The sequence below is a fragment of the Astatotilapia calliptera genome, chromosome 13, assembly GCF_964374335.1.
Source record: "Astatotilapia calliptera chromosome 13, fAstCal68.1, whole genome shotgun sequence".
In the NCBI taxonomy this organism is placed as follows: Eukaryota; Metazoa; Chordata; class Actinopteri; order Cichliformes; family Cichlidae; genus Astatotilapia; species Astatotilapia calliptera.
Window position 1 is genome coordinate 13,958,641 of NC_137434.1, and position 23,397 is coordinate 13,982,037.

The following is a 23,397-nucleotide window of genomic DNA, read 5'->3' on the forward strand; positions in this document are numbered from 1 at the left end:
GTGATGAATTGGGGAGAGGGGATCACTTGACTTTGCCAGAGCTGGAATATGACACAAGTAGACCATCTACTTAACATTACGGCTGCAACATTAATGACTACTACAATTGTATATTTCCCCAGAGAGACGCTGAGGGTCAAATGATAAAATTATCTTCCTTCTCATTAGGTTTGTAATGTATATCTAGTTTGTGCCCTCGTTTTTATCATTAATTAATCCTGAATGACATAATGAGCACTCATACCCATAATCATGTTTTTGGCCTATTGTTATCATTGTTATCAGTAGTAGCAGTGGTAGAAAATCATAGAAAATGTTATTAAAACTGGTATTTATGTCACAGATCATGTACCTGGTTATGATTGGTGATCTCACTCTGTGGTTTTTCTTTAGGCACTCCATAGGTACTGTTGCATTACTGTGTCCATTTCAATTTGGCTGAGAAACACAACTACTTACAGAAAATAAAAAGCACTGCAGCACTGAGCCAAAACCTGTTTCTGGCTTTCTTATTTAAATCCAAAACTGGGGAAAACATTGCCTGTTTTTTCTTGTCTCTCCTGGGTTTAGGGTGAGAGCTTGTGATACAAACGGACCATTACTTCAGACCCAGTGTGCCAGTGCATAAAGTGTCTTATAAAACGATGTGTAATGTATATCTAGTAAGTTTATGGAATATTCTCCATGGTCACATTAGGAGCTTCACTGCTGTCTGCTCTGTTTGTTTCTCCATCAGAGCCTTTTCCACACTTTGTTGGCGTTATTGTGAGTATCAGACATGGCAGGGAGAGGGCTTCCTAACTTACCCCTGGTTTCTGTGTCTTCTCTTTTAACAGATACAATCTGCCTGTTGGCAAACAAGGAGGCCCGTGTATGATTGAAATAGCTGCAGATAATGGCACGGCTCAGCATCTCGAGGAGTACATCTCATACCCTGTGTCACAGGTATCCTGACTTCTCTGCACTCAAATCTACCCTTTGTACAACCATCATCTCATTTCAAACACATAATTATCTCTCAGTTATCTTATTCCTTTTACAGCACAGTTTGCCTTAAAAACATTGAAATGTTGGTACAGCAGTAATATCATCGCCCGTGGATCCCGATATTCTTCAGTAAATAATAATAATTAAAGAAATATGCATGTATTTCCATCGAGAGCCATTCCAGCATTTAAACGCTGCTCTAATAATGAATGCCACAAAGCCATCAGTGGCTTTTAGTTTTTGTAGCAGGGTTGTTTGTCAATGTCTTTGCTTATATAAAGGCTGCATTGTTATCTAAAATTTCTGAAATCTGCTAAATGTCATTGTGACAATTATGAAGTAAAACAGTATAAATGCAGCATTAATGTTAAAGAGCAACACAGGAAATATGCCCTGGCATTTATGTCATATAGACCGATGATGTTTACTGGCAATTTTTTTTCCCTGACATCCCTGCATTTTTGTCCCACAGCCCTATACATTTGGCACCCCCACAGTGCCAACAGACTCGCCACATTCAAATAAACAACTTATAGAACTCATGACAGCAGGGCCATCAGTAGATTGACTGTATGTTGTTGTGTGCTGCCAAAGCCCATTGCTTTATGAATACAAAACAGGCTTCCATTTAGAAAAAAGTGCATCTTTTACAGTATTATCTATAGATAATCACAATTGGCAAACATGTAAGCCACATCAAGCTTGTTCTATTATTAATCACAGGCTGGTCTTTTTTTTTCTGGCTCATTAATTTGATTAACAACACCTATATTTGTTATTAATTAATAATTTTGCTTTCACATTCAAATATGCAGAGAGAGTCTCAACCTTCCCACTGGCCCAACATGCCTCCCACTCCTCAGTGTGATTTATGGTCTTCTAATTTGAGATGCCAACATGTTTCTTTGTTCCTCATTCATTACACGAGCACTATCTTTGCTACAATTAGACATCACAGTGCTAAACATTTTCTTGTATTGTCAGGTTTAAAGATGAAGTGAATGAGTGTGTTTCTAAAAATAAAAAAATACTACTTACACTTACACTTACACGCTGTGTATATTTGTGGATAAACAATACCAGTAAAAAGCTACTTGTAGTGTTTTGTATCAAATGAAGATCTTAAAAATGTCTTGGAAACAAATATGTGCTTTAGTTATTTGTGTTGTATTTGTGTTGGCTTTATCTGACACTGTCAGCCAAGAGAAGAAGTGAGTGGGCTCAAAACTAAAGCCAGCTGTAGACTTCAGAGAGAGATAGCTGCTGTCACTTTCCAGTCTAGACTGCCGAGGCTAATCAGACAGCTTAGCAGATGTTGGTGAAGCAATATTGCCATCTATTTCACTGTTAGTATATGTCAAATTAGAAGTATCTTGATTTCTCACTAAACACTGTTATCTAGTTACTCAGGGCTGTGGCAAAGTGGCAGGCTGTAGTTTTCATTTTGGATCAGTTTCTTTTTAATTAGTACAAAGACAGGATACACCCAGCTATAGAGCTACTGTGTCAGGGTTCACAGCAGGCTTGCTGCTCTACTGGTGTATGAGACCAGATTGCATTCAATGCCCAGTAGCCGGTGCCGTAGGGGTATAATTACTCATAGATAAAGGGAATGAAGGTATACATGTAGATATATAAATACTAATAATATGGCAATCTTAAAATAATGTGGTGAAATGTAGTTGTTATTGCAGTACATTAAAGTGCTTAATAAGCAACATCAGTTAGTGTAGGAAGTAAGTTTCCTCAGTCTGGCTTGTTGCACTTTTCATGTTTACATTCTACACTGGTTATAGTTTTGTATTCTGTGTATATAAAGCTTTATTCTGGTTATATTTTTTATAGCTGTTGGTTTTCTCTGTCTTCTTGTTTTTGACGTTTTGTTACATGTATTTATATTTACATTTTCTTGACATTTTTGATTCATGTTAAACTAAACAGCACCACGTAGACCTAAGGGCAATGATCATTTCGCATACCCTTCACATACGTAATCATGGTTAGGCTCTAACCTGAAGGCCAGTATTTTTTTCATCAGACAAAGGAAACAATCAAACTTTTTTGAAGCATTAAATGAACATATCTATTTTCTGGCTTTGAAATATTACCTCTACTTATTCACACTCTATCCAGTATTTACTAAGCAGAGCAAATTGGCTTTAAGCCGCAATCAGAAAAAGTGCAGATTGGAGTAGCAATTTAAGCCAGCGAGTCAAACGAACAATTGCCAAATTTCTGAAAACAAAAGCACTTAGTTGATTCCAGTAATGATCAAAAAAATTTACCAAGGGCAGTACAAATTAGCACAGGGTCACAGACATGCATGAGTAACCTGCCGTCAGCACAAATACAGTTACTTTTAATCTGACAGGCATAATATACGCATGTGTTTTAAGGTGTTTGTGTACAACTTCTGATAAATACTACAAAGGGTCATTTGTAGTACCATAAGTAGTAGGATTGATGTGTGTGTGCGTGCGTGCACGTGCGCTCTCCATGGTCCTGAATTGTGGAGGGAAAAAAAGAAGAAATAACTTGAAAATTCAATCTGAAGATTTCATGTGTGTCATGAAATATTTGTTGGTGTGAGGCATGCCATGAGGCCCTGTGACATTTGTAAAAGTAAGAGTCAGATCTTGTTTGACCCCTTTAGAAGAACGAGAGGGAGAAAATGAAATGAAGGTTTGGAAGCAGTGGGCTCGCTGTGAATTCTGTTTGGAGGTTTTAGGTCTTCCTTGATTTTTTCCAGCGTGTTTTTCTTTTAATATATATAACAATGTATCTGTAGCAATCTATAAGCTGTGATAATGTCCCCCTACTGCCAATCAAAAAGAAACACATGTAGCCCTTTTGACACACCCTCTCTTTTCTTGTTATAGCAGCAACTAGTGAAACCATGCAAAGTGTTAAAAGACAGAAATATTGTTTCTTTATTAGATAATGGTGCAATTACTAAAGCATTTTAAATAATCCCCTTGCCAAATGCTGTGGTCCGAAAGGGAAACACCTTCAAATATATATTCAATAAGGCTATCCACAAATAAAACACGGCCTTGGCTTTTAAACTTTTCACTATGCATCTTGAGTAAATCCACACAGTATGTTTTTTTCCTTGCCCAAAGATGGTTCGCACTAGCCCAAAGGCATAGTTAACCTCGCCCCAAGGTTTTTGTCTGTTTTTATTGTGGCCAAGTTTTACTCATCTAAACTGGCCTTACATGTGCATAAGAAGAATATGAAACAGATTCCACACTGCCTAGCCCTGCCTTCAAATAAAATTCGAAAATGAGCACACTGCTCGTGTGAAAGCGGTGCTGTGGGTCCACTTACAAAGTCATGAATTTTACATTAGTGGGGCTTTTCAAATGGACTCTTCTCATAAACATGGTAAACATGCTTGAAGGCACCATAAAGTCATACATTATCATCAGCCCATCATCATCACACAGCTACAGTGAATCACATACAAGCACAGTTTAGCATGTTTTAAAAGCAGCCATCACGCGCTGCTTGTTTTATATGAATCCTAAGCTTTTTTAAAGATACTTTCAAGGTCCTTACAAGTGTGGCTTCATTGCACATACATTCACAGGAACCCTGTCATGCATGTCTCTTTATAGGCTTTTAAATCTGCAGCGGTTATGTCATTTAAAGCTTGTATTGAGCCAACGTCCTAAATGATAATGTGGTCTAACACTTAAGTGTCCCTTCACTGAACACCTCCACTTCAGCTGTCCAACACTTCCTCCGATGCCAGCAAGCAGTTATGACGAGTGCCAAGGATGTATAAATTCTGACATGACTGATGTGATTTTGTAATGGCAGAGACGAAACTGGAAACAGTAATATTCAGTGTACTTTGAGCTCTTCATACTGTTAACATCCAGTATATTACATGACAAGGTTGCATTTTATCACTAGTGGCAAGTGGCAAATGAGCTTTTTTAATCTCGTAGTTAACATCCGGTGTCCATAATTTGACTCAGAAATGTTCACATCAACACATTTCTCTTTTATTATAGTTTGTTTTGTTTTATTACCCATAAGACCTCAGAGTAAACCACAGGAACAGTTAGAATCTTTTAGGACAGAACTTGAAATCTTCTGTAGGTTGAAGAGAAATGACAAAATGTAAAGGAAGGAAATTTATACAGTACGATGGAATAAAATATAGGCACTTTTATGCTTATGTGATGTACTCGTTTGTAGCATTTTTGCAGACACAGCTGCAGTTGTTAAGTTGACTGTTACAAAAGAATAAGTTACAGGTTCACACAATTTCTCTATATTAGCCAAATGTTACCCAATTACCGCACATCAAAGGAACCTACCAGTGTTTTTTGTTTTTTTAATGATCATTATCTCTAGATATGTGACATCCAAAGAACTGAAAAAGAAAACATTACTCGGTGCTCATATTTCTCTAAACTCACGAACGCATTAATTTTGATGGTTAGTCTCACATTAAACATGGAATACATTAAATGCCCAGAATCCTCACTTCCCTTGCACCCACTGTTTTTTTCCACACGCCATCCACTGCCTTTAATTACCCATTAACTTCACAACTGGAGGATAAGTTTTAACATAACAGTTAAAAAAGGCACAACATTTAAAACAAACAAACAAACAAAAAACAAACATGGGGTCTAGTGTAATAATGTAACAGATAGTGTAACTGACTTATTAACAAGAATAAAAGTTAGAGTCTAGGTGATACTAATACCGCATTACACCAGAGGGTAACAGTAGCTGAGTCTGTTATCTTTCTTCTTCATCATCTCAGGATACATTAAGGTCCTAATAATGTAATAGCAGTAATAATTTCACACACACACACACACACACACACACACACACACACACACACACACACACACACACACACACACACACACACACACACACTGTGTTTTCATACCTTTGTGGGGACATCTAATTGACATAATGCTTTCCCTAGCTGCTTACCATAATATATACTGCTGATCACTTATGTGTGTTAATTATTTATTTATTTATTTATTTTACAGGGGACCTTTGGACCCATATTTCTTGGGGATGTTTCATCTCGGTGGGACATGCATGACAAGAGTGAAAAAGCAGAGAAGAGATTCATTGGTTGTATCAGAGAACTTCAGGTCAACTCAAAGGAGATTTACCTGATGGGTGAGGCAGTTAGAGGGAGAAATATCAAGAACTGTGACCCTCCTGTCTGCCAGCACTTTCCTTGTCGTAATGGAGGAACTTGTATCAGGTAACGGGTCACTTTTTACCCTATTAAAGTTTACTTAATTATCTTTAAACCTGAAAGGCACAAAGAATATAAGAAATCCAACTGTCCTTCTTTATGGAGTAATAATACATTGGACTCAGTAACTTGACGTGAACTGCACCAGATTTGTATAGAAGACTGAAATTTCCAGAATCAAAAACCAAGAAAAAAAGAAAATAAATAAATCAGTATATAAATTAGAATGCCATTACATGCATAACTTGAATGTATCACATAAAATAATGTAATTGAAACCAATGTTGGTATTTATGTAAATATGGCTATTCACTAACCAATTCTTAATGCAAAACTCATCAGTTGTCAGCCTTATTATATCAGCACTGATCTAATTCCAGTGTGGGCGTACTGGAGGGTAGCTGTGCTCTATGGAACATTGGCTTGTGCCGTGCTATCAGTGCAAAAACAACAAACAAACAAACCAAAAAAAATTGTAACTTGATTTTTTGTTTTATTAAGCGAGAAAAATATTTGGCAATTTCTATGATAAACTGTCATCACACGACAGACATTTTTGTCTAGTTTTGATCTAAATTAGCAATTTCTGCTCTTTCTTGTATTCTAGCCACAATGATGCGCGTTATGAGTCATTGAAATGTCTGTAATGACGTCTGGAGCAGGCGGGTCAAGAACACTTCATAATGCTGTCTTTCTGCAGTAAACAAAAATAATTTCAATTAGCAAGCTGATTTATTTTTCTTCTTTTAATGGATGATGGCCTTCTCAGAAAGCTTGTACCAAAACACTGATTGCACTATGAACAACACAAAGAAAGGGGGTTCAGGTGAAAAAGCAACTGCTGGCTTTATTATATTGCTTTCCCTCAGCTTTTCCATGTCATGGATTCAAAAAGGTGCTGGGAACATTCCTCAGAGGTTTTGGTCCATATCTTTATGATATCATCACACAGTTGCTGCAGATTTGTTGGCAGCACATCCATGATGCCAATCTGCTATTCTGCTTCCCTAAGAATCTCTATTGAATCAAAATCTGGTGACCTTTGGGTACAGTGAACCCATTGTCATGTCCAAGAAAGCAGTTTGAGCTTTGCGACATGGCAAATTATCCTGCTTGAAGCAGCAATCAGAAGATGAGTACACTGTGGTCATAAATTGATGGGTATGGTCAGCAATAATACTCAGGTAGGCTGTAACATTTAAAAGATGTTTACCTGAGGCCCAGGTATGTCAAGAAAAAACCCTTGCCGCTATAAAAATGATGGTCTTACCAAAAATAAACTATTTATTCTCAATGATCCCAACTAAACCGCCACAAGATTGGTTCAGATCTCTAGATTCATGTATGTCCAAATTCCTTTGGAAAGATAAACCCCCACGTATAAGCTTAAAAACACTACAAAAGACCAAGGATAAAGGAGGATTAGAACTACCTAACTTTCGGCACTACTTCTTAGCCAACAGGCTTCAATTTATCTCAGGATGGCTAAAACATACCCTCTTAGATGAACCTTGGCTAGATGTAGAACAAGCACTTTGCAATAATCTAGAGATTTCAGACCTACCATTTATCAGCTCAAACATCCATGAATGAATGCTTCAAAAGCATCAACATCAGCTCTTCTCTGACAGCATGGTGGGAGTTTCTAAAATTGACGGAGTCTTCATTAATCCCATGCAAACGTACACCTATCTGGAACAACCCTGACATATTACAAAACAATAATATGATAAACTTTCCAGATTGGAGTGATAAAGGAATCAAATATTTAGAACATATATTAGAAGGAACAGAATTTATTTCATTTGACGGACTAGTTACACAATATGGGATCAACAAGAAAAGATTTTTAGAATATCAACAAATTAAATCCATAGTAAAAAAGAAATTTAAACCAGATCAAGTTGAACTACAAACACCACCAAGTGTGGTTCAATTTCTTACTCTTAAAACCCCAAAATTACTATCCAAAATATACAGAATGCTTTCTAAAACAGATGAATCAATATCACTTCCTATTGCAAAATGGGAAGCGGATTTATCAGTTAACTTAGACCTAAACTTCTGGTCTCAGATTTGCTTAAAAACCTTTCATCTAATTAGAAATCCCAGTCTTCAATTAATTCAATACAAAATATTACATAGAGTGCACTATACAGGGCATCGGATGTTCAAGATGGGCTTTACGTCTACCAACAACTGCTCACACTGCCAAACCAATTCACCGGACAATTATATCCACGCTCTTTGGTTCTGTCCACCAGTTCAGAAGTTTTGGCGCGAGATATGTGAAGACTTATCGAAGTGTCTGAAATGTAACATTCCAACTTCCCCCTTAGTGTGTTTGTTGGGCAGCTTAGATAATGTCACTTCAGAAAAGAATATAGCCCATATGGTTTTCACTGCCCTATGCATAGCCAAGAAAACAGTCCTCATGAACTGGAAAAATAAAAATAATCTTAATTCTAACCAATATAGAAATTATCTATTAGATTACATTAGTCTTGATACAGCCTCTGCCACCACATCAGATCAATTGCTCTGGGCTCCTTTGATCAGCTCCATCCCCTAGTGGGGGTGGGGGGTCATAGTTTGGTCCCGCCTTCACTGTTGTGATTGGTGTGGGGGTAGGGACAGGCTTAGGGTGTCGGGGGGTTCCCCAGGAGCATCTTCCTTGGAGGGCTCAACCCGGGGTTGCGGTCATGGCCTATTAAGGGCTCTGTTGGCTCTTAGGTGATGGTTTCCTCGTGGCTGCGTGCAGCGGGGCTAGGGGAGGGTCTGTGCTGACAGACGTGGGTTACTGACCTGGTAGCCTGGCTGCCCCTGGGTGGGTCCAGGACGGACGTGGGGTTCTGGGGGTGCTCGGTCTCTGGGCTGGGGCCCTGGCTGGGCCTTGGGGGCTTGGGTCCTGGTTGGTGTGTTGCCGGGGTTGTGGGCGGGTGGGTGTATGGGGCCCCAGCCCTGGCGCAGGGTCCGCCAGTGCATCAAGCCACCTGGGGGGCTCTTCAGCTGGTGGGGGAGGCTGTTACATCTTGCAGGAGGTCTCCTCTCTTCAGGAACTCACTCTGCAGGAGTGGGAGATACAGGAGAGGTGGAGGAAGATCTCAGCCTGGGCGTCTATTGTTTTGTGTAGTCTGGAAGATGAGTGGATGATGGGGTGGGTGCAGTTTTCTCTGTGGTGGGCTGTCCCGGGCTCTGTGGGGCCAGGCGGCGCGGCTGAACCGGGCCCTGGTCCGGATGGGCCTGGGACCCCTTAAATACAAGCGCGCTCATGCTCACAGGTGTACACACGGGTGCTCACACACACAAACAACACCCTTTTTGGCTCCTACCTCAAAGCACACTGTGCGCTGTCCATCTTACGTGCTGCACAATAATGTTTAGTATTTACTGTTATATTCCCATAGATCATCGTGATGTTGTTTATTCTATTGCTTTCTTTTTCTTCTGCTTGTTTTCTCTCTTTTCTTTCTCAACAGGTGATCCAGGTGATTGATATATGTATTTTTTTGTCTGCTTATTTTGTTGGTTTTTGTTTTTGCCCTTCGTCCCTCTTCTCCGCTGTTTTTCTTTCCCTCTTTCTTTCTCCCCTTTCTTTTCCCCAGTCAAGTCTGTCCCGTATTTAGCAAGTGAAAATAAAATAAAATAAACAATAAAAGGTGAATCAAATAGACCATAACGGCAAGGCTGGGATGGTCTATTTGGTAAAGTAAATCCGTTGGGCATCTTTCTTCGCCTTTAGACAATAATTCTGATGGCAAAAGAGCCAAACGGGACAGGCAAAAACCGTCATTAAACCACCAGCAGCAGCAGCCTGAATCATTAATTCAAAGCAGGATGGATCTGATTAACATGTTTTTATGTTATATACCCCACATTTTGACCCAACCATCTAAATGTCACAACAGAAATTCAAGACTCAACTGAACAGGGAAGGTTTATCCAATTTGCGACTATCAAATTTTGATGATGCAGTGTGAAATAGCTTCAGTTTCCTCTTCTTAGCTGAGGATGAGTGGCATCTTGTGTGGTTTTCTGCTGTTGTAGCCCATCTGCTTCAAGGTTTGATGTGCTTTCAGAGATGCTCTTCTGCATGCATTGGCCATAATTAGTGGGAGGATTTTTGTGTTACTGTTGCCTTCCTGTCAGCTCAAAACAGTCTGACCGTATTCCTCTGATCTCTGGCATCAACAAGGCATTTCCCCCCTGAGAACTCCCACTCACTGAATGTTTTCTTTTTTTCAGATCATCCATTCTCTGTAAACCTTAGAGATGGCCATGTGGGCAAATCCCAGTAGATTAGGACTTTCTGAAATACTCAGGCTTGCCCTGCTGGCACCAACAACCATGCCAGGTTCAAAGTCACTTAAATCACCTTTCTTCGCGATTCTGATGCTCAGTTTGAACTGCAGCAGCTCGTCTTGACCGTGTCTACGTGTTTAAATGCTCTGAGTTTCTCCCACAGTATTGGATGATTTGTGTTAATGAGCAATTGAACAGGTTTGCCTAATGAAGTGCTTCTCAGTGAATGCATACTTCATAATTAGATCCTTTAAATCACTTTTCTTTTAAATTAGCAACATATTCACATTACATCTACATTACAGGTGGGTTGTTTTGCAAGCAATGTATTTGTACACATACTCTTGGGTGTCTTTCTCCAGCACAGTATGATATGTGAAAAGAGCAAGCCAAGGATCAGTCAACCAAGTCTATGACTTATGGATGAGGCCATGATGTCCAGACTTTTACTTCCTCTAAAGCTTCAATAAAAACACTGGACCCACAGTTCTTGTGATGCAGCTTTTGTTATGCTCTTCCTGTGTGGTAAATGTCTACATCTCTACATCATCCCAGAGTCTGTAACATTTGTTCTATTGAGAATTTCAAAATTTGAACTTATGAGTATTCTGCCTCAGGTCTCAAATCTCCTGAAATAACATGTTCTTGCTCTGAAAAGTCGATGTAAAACACAGGACAGTAAATAACAGGAAGTGCTGCTGCTTGAGTTCCTGCCATGTGATTGTTTGATTAGATATTTGCATATTTTGCATTGACAGCCAGTTGAACAGGTGCACCTCACAAATTGGCCAGTTAGTGTGTTTTGGTCTGTTTAGAGCTGTGATTTCTTCTAAGGGAAATGGATCCATTTGTCTCAGGTGTACTATTTAGCCTATTTTCTCTGAGCTTATTGTTTTGGGTTTTACGAGCCAAGATTTTAAATCTGACTTTATTGGTGTCATCAGTGCAGTCAGCTGTTTTCAGCTAAAAGGCTCTAAAATCTTATTTTCCATTGTCTGTCAAATATTACGACAAGAGGTATCAACCAGCAGGTAAACATACATTTACTGGATGACGGGAGTTATTTCTCCTGGGAAATGATGAAGTCAAATGAGAGAGAAAAGAAAAGAGATATTGGATTTTAATTCATCAGGTCATCAGAATGTGTCGCAAATGAAATACAGCGTAACATCTGCTGGATGTGTGATCTTCTGTCATCTTGAAAGGAGGCTGGAAAGATGACACATGGGTGTTGTTTACAGCTTCAAATTAAAATCTCCCTAAAAGAGTAATGTAGCCATGGCCAGTTAATTTTCGCTTTTTCGTGTCAATTTTCTCTTGTCCACTAAAGGCAATCGCTACGCCAAGTTAGTCCTGCATGCCGAGGCGAATATGCAAAGATCTGCTCTTCCTTTATCTTTATCTAGTGCAGCTCATCAGACTGCCATCAGGCCCCACTTACCAGCCATTTTGCCTGTCTTTTTAAATATGCATTAACTACACATGATGCTCTTTCACCTTAGGTAATCCAGAAAATAGTTGCTCTAAATGCCTTCTTCATTGTGTTATGACACTATCAATTAACAGATGCATTTATTCAACAGGAAATGAAAAAGGACACCATGAATATTGGAATGTGAATAGCTCCAAGAATACCAATTAAGAGCTGGTGGCATTGGCTTGTCATGTGCGAGAGACTGGGCCTTGCAATTATCTGTGTGATGAATACGCGTTATTGCAGTATCCTCTTGAACCCCACAGCATGCGGAGGTCACCAGGAGTTCAGAGAGCTCTGGTCTATGTGGTAGTTGCCCTGAATTGCACTACTGCAACATAATAAGATGAATAAGGACTTTTATCAGAAGTTCAGTTGGGGTGATTTTTACCACTGCCTGCTTTTAATGTGGCTCCTGTTCATTTAGGCAAGTAGAAATATCAATATTAAACCCAAGAGGATAATGGCTTGTGGCTGCTGTGTGATACATACACATTAACCAGCCAGGCAATCAGCACCTGAAAACTGTGTCCTTTTTATCTTCAGTGCCAGCCCTGCGATGGTTGATATCTGTGTCGTTTATAAATCTCGGCTGCAGGTCACACAGGCAGATGTTATTAGACCGAGTGTCAATGCAGTTTATTTTCAAGACATATACACGCATATAATCCTATTTTCAAAAAGGTTAGAAGACAGTGTAAATATAAGCAGAATGCATGGATTTGCAAGTCATTTTAATACTTTGCTTTATTGATAACAGCATTAACATTCTGTTTATATTTCAGCTGTTACTTGCCGATATTATACAGACTTCTACCACACAATTGTGTCAATGGCTTCCAGCTTTGCATTCAGAGACTTCTTTAGATTCCGTGATTTATTTAATGATATTATGCACCTTGCATAATTAAATAGCCGCATTAATTGTGCACACAAACAATATTCTTAAATTGTTGAACTGTTCGCCCACACTGTGTTTTACAGCACCCTGAACCCATCTCCATAGTTACTTCTGAAAGCCTCTCTGCGATCCTCTTTTTATACCCATTTATTGTTTAATTGGAGGTAAATGCGCAGACCTGATTTCATACAGTTAGATAATAAGTCAAAAGGCATCATGATGATTAGATAGTTTTTTAAATAAGTGTCTTGTCCCTGGATACTCTTCTCCCTGACTGTGAGTGTCCTGCTGGGGTGCTGATGCTGATGGCATCCCAGTATGCCTCTCTCTGTGCGTGCGCTGAACCTTTTGAGTGAGCAGTTGGCAGCGCCTGAGGGTGTCTGTGGTTAGGCTGCGAGCATTAGGAACCGATGTTTACTCTCCCCAGCGAGGTCCTATTTTGTCTTTTTGTGCTTATATCTAGGCCTTGTTTGTCGCATAAGCAAAATTTGATTTCAAGGACTTTGGAAAGTAATACGGCAAATAATTTTCTTTATAAAATAACAGCTTTTATACTGCTTTTTTAACCATAACACAGGATTGTATCCCTCTGTCTTTGTCTAATTTAAAATTTCCACAATGATCTCAAACAAGTAAGTGGGGCAGATAGCATGACAGGAAAAAAAATTAAAAAAAATCAAGTTAGGGGGCAAAGAATTTTTTTCTCAGCCCTTTAAGCTTATTATCCAACATGTCAAGCTACTTCTTTAAGTCCATCTATCAAACCGGTAAAGTACAGTTGATGAGAGCTCTAACAAGGATGAAAATGACCCCAAAACCTAAAACTTGAGCTATAAAACCAAAGCTGAATTAGATGAAACATACTGAAATTCTGAAGGTAACTGCTGAGTTAGAAAATGATTCTCTGTGAGCCTGTAACTCTGACGAACACATTTCTAATAAAAGCATTTCTGATTTATTGTTAATGGAAACTTATTGATTGCAGCTGCTTTAGTGTATTCATCATGGAGTGAGATTGTGTGATCTTCTCAGGGAAGTAAAAGGAAACGAGCTGATGGTCTACAAGGATAATATAGGATAAGGATAAAATGAACAGAGCACATTGTATTCACACTCAGAGGAGAATATGTGCTAATTGGTTGAAGTAGAGATGGCGCTTTGCTGATTCTGTGGTGGCCGTGTTTTGGTAGCACTCAGTCCTCCTCATAAGTTCACTTCTGGCAAGTGTTCTTCACAAAGAAAGTGCAACTAATTTTACCTTAATCAGACCTCCAGCTATGCTTGTTTCAAAGTATCTATAAAATAACTCAAGGTCCAAGAAACAATTATTCCACTTCAACATAAGAAGTATTCTGAGCACAGTTGTGGTCTCAGAAGGATATTTCCAAAGAAAGCTCGCTCATTACAGACTTTATTGCATTTGCGTCTTTGAATTTTGGAGGACGAGTGCGTTCAAAACAATTCTGTGAAGATTTTTTTGTTAACTTAATTTTTATGTTGGTTTGTTTGCACTAGTAAACATGTTTAAAATAAGTTCCTGTATAACCTTGACATATTATAAGTAACAAATAATGATAATAGGTAAATGGAAGCAAGTTGCACACAACTCAATATGAAAGGAAAATGGCATTCAGCATTTAAATTTCCCGTGAGATCTGTTTTTTTTTTTATCATTATTTTGACTCTAAATAAAGTGTAATGAAATACAATAGAGATTTTAACATGACATCTGTATCTCTCTATTGCTCTTACTAAATTCATCAATTAAGACTAAAACGCTAATGTGTTAATCAGTCTCTCAGTACTTTTTTAACACCCCCATCTAATGCTTCCTGCTGAAGATGTAAATCTTTTAAAAGGAGCCACATTTTAAATGTAGGTTAATTCTTCTTAAAGGCTAACAGATTTCCTGAAACAGCTGTGCGCTGTCACTCAAGCAGCAATAAATCCTGCATTTGCTGAGCGCTAACATGAGTTGTGGACAGATTTGATGCTCGATTGGCCTAAATATTGACTAAAATATTGATTTACTATTGACTTAAAGTAATCTGCAGCGGTCATGTTCATTGCATTTAACTACCCTGAAAACACCAGTTCAGTGACGCTGGTCTTTCGTGTGTGAGAGGAAAAAACAGCTCAGTGAAAAAGGTTTCGGTAGGCTTTGTTGGCAGAAATAAAATAATGTACGGCAATATTTTTTTTTTTAAATTAGGATTGGTAGTTGTGTTATGTTTCATAATGAAACAACTGAAGATTCTTGACATCAAGTATTGTTTTTGACGACTACCTCTTAGCCACAGTGTTTCTGGTTAGCCGGAATTCAAAATTGTAATGTTTTGAAGTTTGTTTATACCAGATTTCTCAGCAGAGTCAGTCGGCAGGAATGATTATGTGACTTTGTGAATGCTTCCTCAATGTGTTGCTGCCATGGAGAAAATAATGTCTCCTGTAGAACAGCTAAGAATTACAGCTGTCATGGATGATGAGCTCAAAAAGAGAGAAATTGATTGTATCGCTTTAAGAGCCTGACAGTGTGAGTGTGTGACAGATAGGCACAGGACACACAAATGTGAGTTTTACATGATGAGGACTCGCTTCACTTTGGGTTAATGTTATCTCTTGAAAACTTTCCAACAACTCAGCAGGATAAGTGCAACATGTTTCATCTCCTAAAAAGTGTTTTCCTCAAACTCTCTTAGAAAGAAGGTAGCTTTACCAACATGCTCATGTCCTTGCAAAATAATAATGATGACAAAATGTGTTGGTTACTTTTCGGTTGTTACAGGCTAGAAATGTTGTTATTTCACCTTTCATATATAGATAGGCCTATTTTTCTGCTGGTTCTTCAAAATCCCTGCAAGATTAAACAAAGTTAGGACATTTACACTGTAAATGTCCAAAAGGCTTTTGATCAGTGCCATCATCAGACACTTTGTTAGGTCCACCTGTTTAACTGCTCATAAACGCAAGCATCTAATCAGCCAATCACATGACATGACATGTTTATATTGTCAAGACAACCTGCTGAAGTTGAAATCGAGCATCATAATGATGAAGTGACTTTGACTTTAGGTGACTTTGAATGTGTCATGGTTTTTAGTGGCAGACGGACTGGTCTGAGTATTTCACATCTACTGGGATGGCTGATAACAGGCTGATAGGAAGGCAACAGTAACTCGCATAACCATTAAGACCACCACACTGGATGTGGTCTTCTGCTGCAGAAGCTGTTGTGCTGCGTCTGCACTTTTGGGATGTGATAGAACAGGAAATTTTTATAAAGGATGTTCAACCAACAAATCTAAAGCAACTTTGTGATGCTGTCGCGTCTATATGGACCAAAACTTATGAGGAATGTTTCCAGCACCTTATTGAATCCATGCTATAAGAAATTGAGGTGCACAGGAAAGGGAACTCCAACCCATTACTACCAAGGTGTATGTAATAATGTTTCCCTAAGTGTATTTTATGTTCAAAATCCCTTGGCCAAAGATAATTAGAAGTCAGCTTACAAAACACTGTGGAAACACAAATATATTGGGTATGTATTTAGTGTATGAAAAGATGACATGTTTGAAATATTTTGTAATGAAAAGAATCCCAGAGGTACTGTACTGAACGTTGCTGTGTAACTAACATTTTATCATGGGAAATATATCCAGCCGGTGCCATGCAGCTCTTTACACAAACGTCCTTTTAGTGCAAAGTAAATGTTCATATCAGACATGAGGAGCAAATAAAAACTGTGTGAAAACTACGCTGCATACAGTTACTCTACAGTCAACTTAAATGCAATTATTGTCTGAGGTTAAGATTCAAGACAGAAAACACTGTGAAATCTGTACAGCAGCATAGATTTTTTTAAAATTATTATTTCTTTCATGCACATTTATGCATGCGTGTGTGCTCCAGATTATCATTAATTATCATTTTTTGCTTGTTTCAGATATTTTTCTGTGAGTAATACTTCAAATAAAACGTTCGCTTTTTCTTTCTTTAGTGTTCTCCTAAACACTGTATGTTCAGTGAGTTCTTGTTTCCTGTTGCAGTGTCACAGAGCAGCAACAAAACGCTCAAGTTTTTGTCCGTTATCGGTCCACTGTGTGCCGTGGACAAAGATAATACACAAGTTTATCACTCTCAGCTCTTACTACACACAGTTTGTTTAAATCACAGCATCTCTGACACGAATGGTAAATATAAACCTCGGTGTTACTGCTGATCAGATTGGCTGTTTGTCAGTGTAACGGGCCCGGGGTTGATGTGACTTTTATTCACTTATCATTTGAAATATGGGTTTGCATTCGATTTGTCCATAAACTGTGTCATTCTGGGCCTCCCGCTTTATCAGTGCAGCATGGGTCTAAATGCAAACACAGTCTTTGTGCAGTGTAGCTCCTCTCGTATGAGGTGCACTCTCCACACTCCTTTTCTGTGTTTTTATTAAACATTGGAAATTTCTTGCTGGTTAAGGAGTTGGTAAGTTTGCAAAAATGCAGCGATGTCAAGAATAGCTAATTCATGAGACATCACGGCAGTGCGTTCGGTTTTATTAGAGGACAATGTTCCACAAAAATTCTAAGGCTAAAGAGTTTTGCAGTATAAAATAAGACTTGAATAGATATGCTGGCATATTTCAAAAGTGAGAAGTTTGAATGTGAACATACTTCCAAAAGTGTTACTGAAAAGCACAGTTTTCTGCAGAGTGCAATGTGTTCTAGGTTGGACCATACAAATATTGTCTGATCCCTTGAGAAAAGTTCCTTCATGCTTTATACTGCCTTTCTATATGGATTTATTTCAAGTCTCATCTTTGTATGCATTTCTATGGCAGTATGTTTCAAAAGGCTCTGTGATGGAGACTTAACAAACATCACCCTTCTCCACCGGCAAGGAAAAGTTTGCAAGGTTGCCTGGAAGAGGTCAGAAAAATATCGAACAGCCTCCCGCTCGCTCAGAAGTCTGAGAATGTCAGGTCAAAGCCGTGTGTAAATTCCACTTCATCACTTGGCGTATAATGCAATTCAAGTTACAGATTAATTGAGTGAGGGAACAGACGCTTTCAGATAATTTTCCCACCCACCAACAAACAGAGCATGTGTAGTATACGTCCATCCAACTGGCTCTTTACAATCTATAAATGCTTTCATCCAGAGAGCTGAGGACTTCAGCCTTACTGTAGAAGTGTATTTGCATACAAACAAGCACTTAAAAACAAGCCCTCTGTAAATAACTTACTGAAATCTGAGAAATACATGTGGCTGCACATCTTATTGTTCTAGCTGACAGGAATATCATAAGCTAACCGGTCAATTATTCATCATTTTATCTGGTACTCATTAGATTAAAAATGTATGTCTTCTTTAATTATTTATCCAGCGTGTGTGCTGCAGCGGTAAGGATTCGATTGGCTGGAGATATAGCGTTATGCATTTGTGATTAACATATTCAAATTTATCTGCAAACATTACTACAATTTAGTAATCAGGGTGATTGCCTGTGGCAAATTAGAATAACCTTTTGTCACCCCACACATCAAGTTTTTGATTAGGCCAATTAAAACTCGAGTGTTGCTGCTCTATCTACACTTTACTTTTTTGGAGACAGAAATATCTGCAGCCTGTTTTTGCACAAGTCATTTAACCATTCAAGCTTAATGATGTATCTTCCCTCCATTTACATGGAGTTTGGTAGGTTAAGTCTTTTTTCCTTTACTGCTTTTGAGGATCAAAATTGATCGATAATGAAGGTAAACTTAGGTCGGGCAGAATTTCGCGCGCAACTGATCCTTCTGTTAATTGTAAGCCGCGTTCAGTGATGGAGAATCGCTGCTTGCCTACAGATGGCAGCTAATTGTTTTGTGGTCTGTGTTTTATGAGAAAAGAGAAAGTTAAATATTAAATGTATTCTCGGCTAAGCCGCAAAACCCATGTTTGGAAAAAAGGTTAAAATATATTTTGGCAGTAAATGAAGCAATTGTAATATTATTATATTTAATAGTATATTTGCTATGTGGTAAATCATACATTCTTTCAAAGAAAAATATGTTTAATATATGCATCAAATAGCTGTAGGCCAATATTTATCATTTGTGCAGATATGATTGACATGTAGAAGTACATTTAATAATGAATATTTCAATAATTATTTTTAAAAAAAAAACATTTTTATAAGTCCAGCTCAAAAAAATAGTAGTTAACAGTTCTACGAGTATATGCATAGCCACCTGTGGTGTGGCCCCTGGCTCCGCCCCTATTGTTCAACTGTCCAATTATCCTTTTTCTGTCCTCACTTTTCCTGTGCAGAGGTCTGGATTGTTGAATCGGTGTCTTTCCCTGCGAAAGCATCACGACAAACATGTCCACATATAGTCTCACTTACGTGTAATTTAGTCTCAGATTTTCTGTGGGAGAAATCTGGCGCTTCTGAAGGAAAACCCACACAATTTGTCTGCCACCAACATTTAAACACTGACACTAAGTGACGATGCAAGGGACAAATTAGCAGGATTCAAAGCATTGAATCAAAACAGCTGCAGCAGGAGGTGCAGTAGCATTTAATATTTAATTCTTCCTCTTGCAGGTTGTCAAAGCCTATAAAAAATAACACCGCCTGTTCTGTTCACTACATGACATTTTTCCATCTTTCAGTATTGCTTTAAAACCATTTTTCACAGTTGTCAGTGACACTGGACAGCTGTGCATCACGATACCTTAAACTAGCTTGGAATCAAGCAGCCTGCTAATAACCATCAGTTCAAGCATGATCCCTTTGTGTTTCAATATAGTCATATCAAACAGTTCTCAACTTTGATGACAGAACGTAAATATTTCATTTCTAGAAGCCATTTTCTCAAGGAGCAAAATATATTCTGCAGCACTGCTCAAAACACATTATTAATTTATAGATTTGAAACCCCACCAATGCTTCCTCTGTCTGATTTTATACCTTTCAGTTGTGCACATCTTCGAGCATCCTATAAAGTCCCTGTCTGGATATCACTTTGCATGCTAGGTCACCCTCTGCTTCTTGCCAAGAGAGAAAGTACACAATTTAATGGTGGAAATTAGACAGAAAAATCTGGTTTTAGGTTTTTTGACATGCCAAAAAATTCTGTTTTGTTTTGTTTTTGGTTAGCGTACATGTGATGTTGTACGCTAATGATGCTGGCTTCCTGCAGCTACTTCTATGATTCACACATCCAAACCTTTGGGATTTATATTTTTCTCCACCACTGTCACTAAGTGTATAGCCGACATCTCATGGATTGCATGCTCTTTTGAAATTATGCATTTCAGTGTGCGTAGTTTCAGCTTCACTCCACTTCTTATATGTTGTACGTGCTTGTCTGTACATTTAGTGATGCTGAGGATTGGTTCTGCGAGTGCCCCCCATTATACACCGGACGGCTGTGCCAGCTCACCTCCTGTGAGCGCAACCCCTGCAGTCACGGAGCCACATGCATCCCGAAGTCACCATTAGAGGCCGTTTGTCTGTGTCCCTATGGAAGACAGGGTCTGCTGTGTGACCAAAGTAAGTGATTCACAGAGCAGCTACACACGGAACAATGCAGGGCAGATGTATCAGCTTCATTAAGAGAGTGATCTGCAGACATGTAGTGAATTAGAGCCTTGAGCATTTGGTAGAATCAGCGTCTGTTGTTAAATAAAACGATTAATGAAATCAAATTTTGCTGAAAAAGCAAAAAAATCTTCCTCCATCCATGGAGTCAGATAATCAGGACAAAAGTTGTGGCTACTTGTTTGAATATTTTAGCCTATTTCAAGTTTATAAGATCTTATTTCCCAACAGCTGTCGTTTCAGCACTGTCTCACATATATATTTTTTTCTTATGTCAGGCTGCTCCTCTGCATTAGTAGTGTTTTAAATGTAAGGGTTATAAGCAGTTTACTACAATAACTTTTGTGTTTGGTACTATTTGCAAATGTTGCTGACACTTAAATGAGAACTATCATGCAAATTTCTAACTTCCTATTTTTATTCTCAGACTATACTAGAGTAGCTTTGTATGATTCAGCGATCAAAACAATCCTTATAGCGACACAAATATATAAAATGTTTACTTAAATCTTTTAACAAGAGGTGCTGAAGGTTCTGCAGTGTCTTTTAAATTGACAAGGCAGGTTTATTAACTTCTCGTTAGTGATCATGATTGACTACAGGTCAGATTTGTTTGAGAGCACTCACTCAAATACTCAAAATAATGTGAAAATTCAAGAACTTACTGAAGATCTAAGGAGAATTGTAGATTTACAAAAGCTGGGAAGGTCTCTTGGAGCCATTTCTGGAATGCAAATTCAAATATCATCACTTCAAACAATTGTACAAGTTATTCAGATGTGTTGATGCTTTGCCAATGTTTGGAAGAAGAGCCAGATTGTCACCTTAAAATGAGAGAAATTTGATTAGGATGTTCAGGAACAACTCAGGAATCAACTGGAAACTCCTGGAACACCAGTGTCACTGTCCACAGTGAACTAAGTTTTACATCACCATTGACTCAAAGCAAGAAAGAAGCTGCTGCTCCAAAATCGAAAAGCCACATGCTTTCTGAACAAAGGTTTTATGATCTGATGAGACAAAGATTGTTTGGAGAAGTAAAGGTGATGCATTCAAACCTAAGAATACTGTACCGGCTGTCAAGCATGGTTGTGGTAGCATCATGCGCCGGGGCTATTTTGCTGCCTATGGTTCTGGGACATTGCACAAATTCTTCAACTTCACCTCAGATCAACAAATAGACAGTTGACAAAGTTGGATGTTCCAACAGAACAATGATCACAAACACACATCAAAACTGTTTTTTTGAATAGATAAATCAGGCTAACATTAACCTCACACAAGTGAAAATTTCTGGACAACCCTTAAAAAGCCAGGTCTGTGCCAGGAAACCAAACGATTTAAATGAACTCCACCAATTCTGCCAAGAAGAGTGGTTAAATATCCAGGCAGTCTTGTGCCAGAAGCTATCAAATGTTTCTGGTCAAGATGCAGCTTGCTGAGGAACATTGAACCACATATTAGTGGTGTTGTATGTATATATTTAAGTTTAATCTTGTATGTTTTAGAGAAAATCCTACATAAATTCAAACTTGTGCACCCAATTCTTTCTTTTTTACATTCATTAAAGATGTAAACTCTACCCACAATCCTAAATTGAAAGAGCAACGTCTCTGATTGGTGGCGGTCGCTGTTATGTTGGAGGTGTTTAAATCCACAAAGGTTACTTAGTGTAGGTCACGTAGCATTGTGCCATATCAATAACTAAGTTATTCTTTACTACAGATGTGCAACACAAACTACAAATTATATTCAGTTATCACTGGCTACCAAGTTGTGATTCACGAGTCTTTAGCCAATGAGCATGCAGTGACATACCACTAAATCCTTAATTTTGAAATATAGCATGATGGATTTACAAATGATACTTAACATATCCCAAAATGAATGACTAAACCTATAAACTGAGTAAACTGCATCCTTGTCTTTCACTGTCCATGACAGCTAACGTGGTTTAAAAATGTTTTTGATTTCAGTCAAATGTTTTAGAAAAATGAGATACCTAGAAAAGATTAAATAGATTTTTTTTTTCATACAATTATCTTTCTATTCTATGATGGTTTCTGTATTATTTTATGTGACTGTTTTCCAAAAAGTAATGCCATAAAGAAGAGGGCTTCACAGGTCATGGTTCTCAGAAACAAAAGGTTTTGCTTGACTAAACTGGCTGTGGTGGCAGCAGGGTGCTTGGCATATAAGTCGCTCAGCCATGCCACAGCCCCTGTCAGAATCTCAGCACCCACATGCCAAACACAGAAATTTAACCTTCCAGTTTCACACTAAGTATATGGCTGACATTTGAATTTTAATCCTGATAACATCAGACAAGATCAGAGACAAACTGATCACTCCTAAGGTCTCCTGCCTTCCAGGACTACTTGCTACTTTGGAGCTTGTTTCCTAACGTGGTGCCCTTAGCAAAATACCAGCCGTGATAGCACGGCAGCAGGGCCGTCCTTTATTTATTTTTGTCCTTCTATTGTGTCTATTAGGACAGATGAAACAGTAACAATATGGTTTGTATTTGTTTTCTTAATGTCATATTTTCAGTTCTTTGGTTCAGTTCCCATCAGGTGGTCTGAACAACCAGGAAATGGAGGAAAGGCAAGACTAGGAAGCAAAGCTGAAATGCCTCCAGAATCAAGTTCATGAAACATTCATGCGTATTGAAGATGCCTTCACTCAGAAATATTAATGTTGTACCTTTGTACACAAGTTGGAATACCTCCTGTTAAAGATTCATGATTGGAATTGATAGAAATAAAACATGGAAAATGATGTACCGCATTTTCAGTATATGATACTGTCAGTATAGCACATGTTCTTACAGATACAGATTTATATATTTTACTCCACACTTAGCTATAGTGTGTGTCTTACACTAGTCTTGTCTGGTAATTATAC

The 23,397-nt window shown here is 38.4% G+C and overlaps 1 protein-coding gene across 1 annotated transcript in view; it reads left to right on the forward strand.

Annotated features, from left to right (window-relative positions):
* The window catches only part of eys (EGF-like photoreceptor maintenance factor), a 178,577-nt gene that overhangs the window by 140,085 nt on the left and 15,095 nt on the right, over positions 1-23,397 (forward strand). Inside the window, exons 42-44 of the mRNA XM_080288105.1 lie at positions 837-945; positions 6,018-6,241; positions 20,273-20,445. Of these exons, the coding sequence (XP_080144231.1) occupies positions 837-945; positions 6,018-6,241; positions 20,273-20,445 (506 nt within the window). The remainder of the gene's footprint in view (positions 1-836; positions 946-6,017; positions 6,242-20,272; positions 20,446-23,397) is intronic.